This window comes from Grampus griseus, assembly GCF_964374135.1.
Source record: "Grampus griseus genome assembly, chromosome: 20".
In the NCBI taxonomy this organism is placed as follows: domain Eukaryota; kingdom Metazoa; phylum Chordata; class Mammalia; order Artiodactyla; family Delphinidae; genus Grampus; species Grampus griseus.
In genome coordinates, this window is record NC_139014.1 from 53403295 (window position 1) to 53414367 (window position 11073).

The 11073-nt window shown below is 44.2% G+C and overlaps 1 protein-coding gene across 1 annotated transcript; it reads left to right on the forward strand.

Moving 5' to 3' along the window:
* Window positions 1–626: 626 nt before the first annotated feature.
* On the forward strand, window positions 627–7525 carry RSKR (ribosomal protein S6 kinase related). The gene is given in 13 exon segments (XM_082678405.1): window positions 627–696; window positions 1066–1112; window positions 1114–1327; window positions 1423–1506; window positions 1639–1707; window positions 2052–2121; window positions 2357–2461; window positions 2643–2683; window positions 2940–2967; window positions 3078–3167; window positions 3255–3343; window positions 3470–3580; window positions 4018–7525. Coding segments are annotated over 13 exon segments (1230 nt in total). The 5' UTR covers window positions 627–639; the 3' UTR covers window positions 4243–7525.
* The last annotated feature ends 3548 nt before the right edge of the window (window positions 7526–11073 follow it).

The window sequence follows — 11073 nt, forward strand, 5'->3', positions numbered from 1 at the left end:
CCCTCTGTGCCAGAAAGTGGAGGGGAGGGGCTGATCTTCTGTTCCTCATTCCACTGCCTTATATGAAAGAGGTATTAGTGCTGTGGGGGGAATCAGCCCCTCCCCAATCTGTGCCAAGCTCACTTGGGAGAATGGCAGTAGGAGACACAGCTGGCTATGGGTCCCTCTCCCTGGGGTATCCCCTGAAAAATGGTAAAAAAAAAAAAAAAAATCATTTAAAGAGAAAAAATATATTTTAAATTTGATGCTGTTTTTTTTTTTTTTAATTGTATTGAGTGCGTGGTTTCAGCCTGTATCCTTTTCTCTCCATCAGTCCAAGACACCTAGCTGCCACCCTAATGAGGGTGGCTTCTTCCCTCCTGCCTGAAGCTGTGTCACAGATACTTCCCAGCTCTGACGTGACATTGGTCCCAGGCTGATAGGTCTCTGCACATTTTAGTCCTGGCTATAAGCCATTCTTAACCAGGGGTGATAGCATTTGGGGATAAGGGTGAGGTTTGGCTGCATCATTTGCATCTCTAGTCATGAACAACAAGGGAAAGAGGCGGGGCTCATGTGTAATGCAGCACCAGGGGAGGAACTGCTTATGTAACTGGGACAGCAGATTTAGCGGGAGAGAGGAGGCGCAGAGGCTTGGGGATGGGAGCAGTGAGTTGTCGGAAGGGGCAACATGCCCAGATGGCTGCTCCTCATAAGGTAGGGTGTGGGGCTCTGGCAGCTTGTTTAGGGGAGGTGAAAGGCATGAGCTTGAGGCCTGGGAACTGGTAATAACAGTGTTGTCCACTGTGGGGGTGGGGCAGGGAGGTGTTACCATCAAAGTATTTGTGGTAGGTGCAGTACTGAATCTCTGATGCCTTATCGGGAAAATATCCAAGTATTACTTTCCTAGAGGATTTTAATTGTGTGCAGGAAATCCAGACCTTGGCGTGAAGCAAGGACAGTAGCAATTTTGCCTGGGGTTCAAATTTACATCTCTAGGGTTGAGATTTGAGGGAGCGTCTGCTAAATGGGCAGAACCTGTAATGCCCCAGGGGCAGCAGGTTTAGTGGCTCCCTTGGTTCTCAGCAGGGTGGCAACATCCAGGGCCCCTGGGTCCCCCTGGGTCCGAGGCTAGAAGAGCCTCTGGCCAGGTGTGGGGACCACCAGGTCAGGTCTGAAAGAGTTGCTGTGGGGACTACAGGGGCATCAGTTCCTGCACCAGGAGCCCCTGGAGCCAGCCCCACTGCTAGTAGAGAAGCCTCTGCCTGAGTGGCCAGTGCCTCAGTTCATCAACCTCTTTCTGCCGGAGTTTCCTATTAGGCCCCTTAGGGGGCATCAGCAGCTGAAGGTAGGTCAGTGGAATCCCTGGAAGGGGTCTCAGTCTTGGGGAGAAATCTAGAAACAATCAGTCTCAACTGCCCTGTTCTCCACTTCTCTGTACAGATTTTAGGCCTTGTGGCTAAAGGCTCCTTTGGAACTGTCCTCAAGGTGCTAGACTGTGGCCAGAAAGCAGTATTTGTGGTGAAGGTAGGGACCTAGATACTCTTCCACATTATTCTCTAGTCCCTGCCTCCAATCTTTATTCCAGAAAGGTTGGGAGGAATAAACAATTTAATACACTATTCCCCACTAGGAGTCATCACTCCTCTCCTTTTATAGGTGGTGCCCAAGGTAAAGGTCCTACAGAGGGACAACCTGAGGCAGTGCAAAGAGGAGGTCAGCATCCAGGTATGCACAGAGCCCTGGAAAGGATCCTAGGAAGAACCAAACCACAGGCGGAGAAAGCACCTTTCTTGTCCAACTGTCCTGCTTTTCCTGACTCTGACCCCTCCCTCTGCTTCAACCAAGAGATCCCAGGAAAAGTAGCTATCAGTAGAGTAATTCTAGGTACTGCCAGGGAAATCTCTCCAGCATGTCCAGTGTGTTCCTTAGTACTGGGATTACCAGGCAGGCAACCTGTACTGAGAGGTGGGGCAACAGCGTCCTTTCTGCACAACAAGGTAAATCCTGACTTCTTGCCTGCCTTGATCCTCAATGACCCTGATCCTAACTTCCTGTTTTCTTGTCCATAGCGACAGATCAACCATCCTTTTGTACACAGTTTGGGGGACAGCTGGCAGGGAAAACGGCACCTCTTCATGAGTGAGTGACTGGATTCTCTCCTCATTCCCAGGGGTCCTTCTACCATACTCCCCACCTGAGATTACCCATCCCTTTGGCTTGTTCTGCCTTTGCTCTGTTCCCCTTTTCATAGTACTTCTCTCTCCCAGAGGGAGAGGGAACAGCAGGTGGCATCAGTTTGGGCAGGAGGCATACGATGCCTTGAGCCCAGGCATAGTAGCCCCCAAATACTGCCTAGACTTCTGTTACTTTGCAGTGTGTAGCTACTGCAGCACAGATCTGTACTCCCTGTGGTCCGCTGTTGGCTGCTTTAGTGAGGCTTCCATCCGCCTCTTTGCTGCTGAGCTGATCCTGGTGCTATGTAAGTGAAACAGGAGTGGTAATAGAAATGAGGGAAGAATTAAGCAGGGAGGGAGGCAGAAGAGAATTGATATTAACTCTGGAGGTCAAAGAACAGGGATAGGAATGAGGTGGGAGCTATCAGGGAAATTGGAAGGACAGGAGAGCCTCAGCACACACCCCACGCTTGCTGTCATCCACAGGCTATCTCCATGACTTCGGCATCATCCATCGAGATGTGAAGGTAGTTAAATGCTTTTTCTTTTTGTTTAAGGAGGGACTTCAGTAAGATGTTCCAACAGGTCCAAGAAGGCGGGAGGAGTTGCTGAGAACAGTTGACCTTGGGGCCCTCATGGGTGTTAAGGATTTGGGCAAGGGCCCTCCAAGTATAGACGTGGATGCTGAGCTAGGGCATCTTCTTCAGCTGGGGGGTATAGTATACATGATGAAAGAGGACTGAAAGGAAGAGGATGAATAACTTCTCACCTGTGATTTTTCAGATGGAGAATATCCTTCTGGATGAACGAGGTAAGTCCTTTTCTTTTCCTAGTCCCAGAATGAGAGGTACCTCAGTTTGGAAGTAAGTCATGGCTGATGAGGGTTGGAACAGAGTGGTGCTGATGGCTTGCTTTTCACAGGCCATCTGAAACTGACAGACTTTGGCCTGTCCCGCCACCTGCCCCAAGGAACCCGAGCCTATACTATCTGTGGCACTCTTCAGTACATGGGTGAGAGAGAAGCTAAAGCTGGTGGGTAAGCATTGGGCAGGAGGATAGCCAACAGATATCAGTGACAAGTATCTTTCATATCCGTAGCCCCAGAGGTCCTGAGTGGAGGGCCTTACAACCATGCTGCTGATTGGTGGTCCCTGGGTGTCTTGCTTTTCTCTCTGTCAACTGGAAAGGTGAGAGAATGGTAGTGATGTTGGGCAGAGAAGATAGGAGTTGCCCTGCGGTGGGAAGAAAGGCCACCTTGGGAAGCCTTGCCTTATTTTTACTAAGCAATGACACCTTCCCACCCCTTAACTCAGTTCCCAGTGCCCGCAGAGAGAGATCATGTGGCCATGTTGGCAAGTGTGACCCACTATGACTCTGTGATCCCAGCTTCTCTTAACCAGGGGCTCTCACTCCTGCTCCATGAGGTAAGGGTGGGCATGACTTTCCTTCTTGACTACAAAAACCATTCACTTCTCTCCCTATCACTGAAGTGATACCCCCCATTCCTCTGATTAATTATTAAGGGGGGATTCCAACTTGATCAAGTACTACCTCACTACTTGCCTTCTAACCAACACTTCAAATTTTATTCGAGTTCCTGGTCCTCCAAAGCTCGTCCCCTTCCACAGCAGGTCACTTCTGAGAGAGTGGGCTAGTGCTGCTCTCTTACCACTACTACTACTTTATTCCTACCTTTGCCCCCAGATTAGCCTGTTTCTCCCACTTTTACATATCCTCTACTCTTTTGGGTTCTTCTCCCTGCCCTCCACAGATCCATGAACTTCTTTCTCCTTTTCCAGCTTCTCTATTCAGTCCCTTTCCTATCCCAGTCTCTCATCCTTCATGCTCTATTTCTCTTCAGCTGTTATGCCAGAATCCCCTCCACCGTCTACGTTATTTGCATCACTTCCAGGTCCACCCTTTCTTTCGGGGTGTGGCCTTTGACCCAGAGCTCCTACAGAAGCATCCAGTGAACTTTGTCATGGAGACACAAGCTACCCAGCTCAGTCCATCACCGGAGTCCACGTTCTTCAAGGACTTTGACTGTAATCTGGAGTCCTTCCTGGTGCACCCCAGCCTGGCTTGAGCTCCTCTACTGTAGTTGGGGCTCATCTGGGAACCTGAGGACCTCCTCTGCTGCCAATTCAGTGTGACCACCTTGATGATTCAGTTTGTTTTTATGCTGTAGCCTCTTATCATTCTGTTCCTCTAGGTGTTGGACCAGAGTTCACACTGGGCATTCTGTGGTTGGTAGTCACAATGCCCTAGTCCTTACCCCATCATACAACCCATCTCTCAATTCAACATCTCAGATCAGAGTGTGGACCTTTTCCTTTGTTTCATTTCTCCAGTGTTTATACCCTGCAGTTTTTAGCCAGAATTTTATTCCACTTTTCCTTCTCCTTGTTTCTGTGCCATGTTTCCTTTTGTGAGCAATAACAGCATTTCATGGGTTCCCAAGGTGCTGCTATTTATGTGTTTAATAGGCTTGTCAGAAGCAGTATGAATGTTTTTCAGAGTTCTCAAAAGCTGGTATTTGTTTCAACCCCTAAATATGCAGGTAAAACATATGATCTGGGGGCTCAAAGTCAGTCTAACTTTTAAAAATTTAAAAAGTGAATCTAATAGCCTACTGTGAGGAAGAGAATAAGAAGTGAAACATGAGTGGGTTAAATGTCTTCTCTAGGGGGTAATTGGAATAGCTATACACATTTTTTCCAAAATAAAACCTCTTTGAAGGACACAAGGATTCTTAAACTGATCACTTCCCTAGATGGCCCAGGTTTCAGTTGGTGATGGGCAAACCAAGGGATTAAGAGGCATGATATCAACCTTGGGATTTAAGATCAGAGATGTAACTCAAGAACCTTTTCCTTTAGGAAAATCATCTGGACCTTAAATCTGTATACATTTCTGGCCTTTGTGACTTCTTTTCATTTTTCTTAAACCAACTTCTTAAAAGTTTCATTTTCGTTATTCTTCAGTTATATCTGATCTCTCTTTCCAAACCAAAGAGAGTCTGGGAAGTATTCTGAGTACTATTTATTAATTTTGTCCCTGGATTAAGCCAGATTTGCCCTGTACATAGCTGGCATTTTATTGGCCTCTGCAGAACTGCTTTTTCTGAATTGTACTTTGGCAATCCATATGAAAATCCCTATGAAATTTAATTGCTGTGGATACTGCAAAGGGTGTTTATCATTATAATTCATAATGTTCTATATAAGGATGCATGGAAGAAATTTTCTCTGAACCCAGTTATTCTTTTCCTGAATTGCTGGTTGGTTTTTACCTTAAAGACAGTAAATATTCAACTGACTCTATTTTTCTTTTCATATTGATGCTAGACCACTTAGAGCCCAGTTTGTGGCCCACTTCCAGCAAGTGTTTAGGACCTCATGTTATGTTTTGTATGCTAGCCACATTCTTGGTTCCATCATCTTCCTTTTTGACCTTTACTTTCCTATTCTCTTCTCATTTTTCTGTTTTAGTCCTTTTTTTTTTACATCTTACTAGATTATCTCCATCTTTGTAAGCCTTTTAGAATGAAGTTGAGATATAAATAAATAATGTATCCTTGATCCTTTTGATTATCTCACTTGTTTCTCTTTAGAGACTTTTTAGGCTTTATTACATATTTTTAAAGTTGTAATGACCAGAACTGCCACATTGGATAAAAACCAATACTGGGGGCTTCCCTGGTGGTGCAGTGGTTAAGAGTCTGCCTGCCAATGCGAGGGACACAGGTTCGAGCCCTGGCCCGGGAAGATCCCACATGCCGCGGAGCAACTAAGCCCGTGCGCCACAACTACTGAGCCTGCGCTCTAGAGCCTGCAAGCCACAACTACTGAGCCCACGTGCCACAACTACTGAAGCCTGCGCGCCTAGAGCCCATGCTCCGCAACAAGAGAAGCCACGACAATGAGAAGCCTGTGCACCGCAACAAAGAGTAGCCCCTGCTCACTGCAACTAGAGAAAGCCCGTGCACAGCAACAAAGACCCAACACGCCAAAAAATAAATAATTTAAAAAAAACAAAAAAACAATACTGAATACTAGAAATGGGAATCAATGGCTTCTAAAATAGTAGTTAAGAGTATTAGATTGGGGCTTCCCTGGTGGCTGGGCCCGTGAGTCATGGCCGCTGAGCCTGCGCGTCCGAAGCCTGTGCTCTGCAACGGGAGAGGCCACAGCAGTGAGAGGCTCACGTACCGCAAAAAAAAAAAAAAAAAAAAAAAAAAAAGAGTATTAGATTGGAATTTAGGAGACCTGGTGCCTAGACCCACCAATAAATATTTCGGTGTCTTTATACAAGTCATTTTAACTCTCTGGACCTAGTTTCCTAATGTATACAACCACTGGTTCTTCATTGTGGGAGATAGGTTTCAGATTTCTGTGATGCTTCTTCAAAGGGCAGATGCAGATGATTTTATGATACTGTGTATCTGGCCCAGTGTTAATTAATGTTCAGATCGCCCAACATTATATAGCGTCTCTGGTCACAGCAGCATATTGGTTTAAGGTCTTTAGGACATGGTTAACATAATGTCACTAGGGTCCCTTTCCTGGGTCATGTTAGATAGCTTAGAGACCAGGATCATGTAAGTATAGTTTGAATCATTTCTTATCAAATGAGAACATTTTTAACATACTCTCTTCAATCAGTGGTGCTTACAGCAGTGTTTCTCAGGGTAGAGTGGAGGCAGTGACGGAAAGTTTCACAAAGTATAATTTGAAAAAGCACTGCCTCCACCCCATACCTACCCCAGTTTTGATATGCTCATCCCTGGAAGGCATTCTTTCCTGCCACCCTCAACCCCCATTTGGAATCACTGACCTAAAAATAAATACCTTCTACTTATTCACATGACATTCATTACAAAAATTTTGTTTTATATACAACCTGAAATGATCTTTTAAGTTTAGCCCTACATTTTGATTTTTCATTACCTAGAAGAAATCAGATACACTTTTAAGTATGGATATTTTGCTCTGTACTCCCTTCTATCTTTTCTAAGAATTTAAGATTAGTCTTATAAATAACAAGGACCTACTGTATAGCACAGGGAACTATATTGAATGTCTTGTAATAATCTATAATGGAAAAGAAACTGAAAAAGATTTTATATATACACACATATATATATATACCTGAATGACTTAGCTGTACACCTGAAACAACACTGTAAACCGACTATACTTTATTAAAAAAAAAATTAAGTCTTAACACCAAACCTTATATTTTTCTTTTAGAAAAGTGTCCTTTTAGTTCTACTCATTGTTTCTTACCTCTAACCTAAGTTACTTTATCATATATTGACCAGTTCATTTGTTCACTTGTTCATTGATTTAACAAACTGGTAATCTCAATTCCTTGGCTTACTTCTTTAAATAGAATCTTCAATGTAAAAGTCTTGTCAAAGCTTTTTTGAAAAATTAAATAAAATCATATTCACTGTATTATTAGCCCCTGTTACAGGCTGAATTGTGCCCCCTCCCCATTGATATGCTGAAATCCTAACCCCTGTACTTCAGAATGTCATGGTATTTGGAGATAGGGTCTTTACAGGTGTAATTAACTTAAAATGAGATCTTATGGGTGGGCCCTAATCCATAATCCAATATGATTGGTTTCCTTATAAAGCGGGGCGGGGGGGGGCGCGGAACTTCCCTGGTGGCCCAGTGGTTAAGAATCCGCCTGCCAATGCAGGGGACACGGGTTTGATCCCTGGTCCGGGAAGATCCCACATGCCATGGAGCAACTAAGCCTGTGCACCACAACTACTGAGCCTGTGCTCTAGAGCTCGTGTGCCACAACTACTGAGCCCTCGTGCCACAACTACTGAGCCCTCGTGCCACAACTACTGAAGCCTGCACGCCTAGAGTCTGTGCTCTGCAACAAGAGAAGCTTCTGCAATGAGAAGCCTGCGCATGGCAATGAAGAGTAGCCCCCGCTCGCCCGCAACCAGAGAAATCCCGCGCGCAGCAACGAAGACCCAACACAGCCAAAAATAAAAATTTTAAAAATTAAAAAAAAAGAAAACATTTACATAAAAGATGAATGAATCAATCAAGATAAGAAATCCAGATGCTTTGAAAGGAAAGATAACATCTTAACCTCATAAATGTTTTATCTTTGTATAGCCAAAGATACCATTAATAAAGTCAATGGACAAAAAATAGATCTAAAGAAAAATATTTGCAATGTGATGGCAGTTAATGTCTAAATACAGAACTCTTACAAATTAGAAAAAAGAAATAACCTATTTTTTTAAAAAGGACATGGAATATGAAGTGATGAATGAGTTAATTAGATCTATATCAGTTGACTTAGAAGGCTCAATACAAGACATTGAGTGGGAAAAAAATGCAGAAGTGTAAGAAATGATGCCATTTCCGTAGACGACTCTCAATGCTTACTTCCCCTCCGCGCGCGCGCGCGTGTGTGTGTGTGTGTGTGTGTGTGCGCGAGAGAGAGAGAGAGAGAGAGAGAGAGAGAGAGAGAGAGAGAGAGAGAGAGAGAGAGAGAGAGAGAGAGAGAGAGAGAGAGAGAGAGAGAGAGAGAGAGAGAGAGAGAGAGAGAGAGAGAGAGAGAGAGAGAGAGAGAGAGAGAGAGAGAGAGAGAGAGAATGAAAAAGAGAACCTGGGAGGGAGAGGGGAGTAATGCAAATGTAATGAGAAGAGGAAAAAAAAAGGCACTAGCTCTCAATCCCAGAGACCCCAGTCTGCACGTCAATTAATTTGGGTAAAAAAAAAGCGTGTGTAAATAAAAACAAACAAAATCCTTGCGTGTGTGTATACATATGTTGTTGTTGTTGATTTTTGGCCGCATGGCTTGTGGGATCTTAGTTCCCTGACCAGGGATCGAACCCCGGGCCCATGACAGTGAAAGCGCCGAGTCCTAACCACTGGACCACCAGGAAATTCCCTGCATATGTTTTTATAAAGGCATACACACTATTCGTTACCTCAGGCAGGTAGAATGGATGGGGGAGGCTGTGCCTTTAATATGTCTTTGCATTGTATTGTTTCACTTGCTACAACGAGCATCTCTTATTTTTTATAATTTGAAAAACGCCAAATGAAAAATATCATGCAGGGAGTTCCCTGGTGATCGAGTGGTTAGTTAGGATTTGGCACTTTCATCTCCGTGGCCCGAGTGCAATCCCTGGTTGGGGAACTGAGAGCCCACAAGTCACGGAGCATGGCCTCCCCCACAAAAAAAATTCATGCAAAACAACACCAACAAATTAATTCTGCTTATGTTGCCTATTTACAATAGTATTGTCCCTCTCGTCTACCCTCCATATCCCTCCTAATTTGCTGCTGGAAGCACTATATCTCTTTGGTTACTCACCTGGTATCTGACATACCAACTGCAACAAGGACTAAGCATTCCAAGTCACACTTTATATAATACAAGCTTTTACTACTGGCACTTAAGAGTTTTCTGTCTTGGTTTTTCTGCCCCTTTCACCCTTGTTTTATTTGTTGGACCTTTTTGATTGACCAGAAGTACATATACCTTGGGATTCCCTCTGCTAAGTCTGGGGGAATCCCAGGCTCAAGTCTGTGTTCTGTTGTCTTTCTCCCAGTTTTCCAGTCAAGCAACTGTTCTCTCTAGCGTCTTTAGGTTGCACCATTATGTTTCTAAAGCGGTGTTGTCCAACAGAAATAATGTAAGCCTCATAAGTAATTTAAAATTTGCTAGTAGCCCCATTAAAAATTAGGTAAAAAGAAACAGATGAAATTAATTTAATGTATTTTATTTAACCCAATGTATCTAAAATATCATTTCAACATGCAATCAATATTTAAAATAAGATATTTTATTCTTTTCTTTTTTCATACGAAGTCTTCAAAATCTAGTTTGTATTTTACACCTATAATACATCTCAATTTGGACTAGCCACATTTGAAGTGCTCAATAGCCACATGTGGCTAGTGACTATGGTACTGGACAACACAGTTCTAGAAAAGCCCATCCCCTGAGGGCCCTGAAGTTCGTAACATTATAGTTTTTCCTCTCTGGGTTATTGCCTTTTCCAAATTCATTATGACTTAAGAGTGTAAATAAGGTGCCGTGAGCGTTCAAAGGAACATACTTCATCATAAACTAACTCTGGGGACTTCCCTCGTGGCACAGTGGTTGAGAATCCGCCTGCCAGTGCAGGGGACACGGGTTTGAGCCCTGGTCCGGGAAGATCCCATATGCCGTGGAGCAATTAAGCCCATGTGCCACAACTACTGAGCCTGCGCTCTAGAGCCCACGAGCCACAACTGCTGAGCCTGAGTGCCACAACTACTGAAGCCTGCGCACCTAGAGCCCGTGCTCTGCAACAAGAGAGGCCACCCAATAAGAAGCCCGTGAGCCGCAACGAAGAGTAGCCCCCGCTCACCTCAACTAGAGAAAAGCCCGCACGCAGCAAGAGACCCAAGGCAGCCAAAAATAAAATAAATTAATAACGTTTAAAAAAATTATATTAAAAAAAGCCTGTAACTCTGAATACTTAACTTTAGGCTGTTTCCAAAAATCAATCCCACCTCCAGTAGCTAATTTCCCACACAGAGGGGTTTCAAGCGAGAGGAGAATGCAGTAGTCGGTAGTATGGGTGGCATACTTGACTCTGCCATTTTACTACCTGTGGGCATTAGGCAAAAGACATTATCTGTGACTCGGTTACTACGTCTGTAAAACGGGGATATTTACGGTGCCTACTTCATATGCCCTTTTGGGGATTAAAGGAGTTAAGATATAAAAGGCATTTGGAAGAGTGCCAGGTGCCTAATAAATGTTCAATACTTGTGAGCTATTATCGTTCCAGTAAACTTGTTGCGGACCCTGAGTTAAGTCCCAAGAAAAGTCCAGAAATTCTGAAGAGGCTAAATGACAGCGCAGGCTGAGAACCACGTCTCAG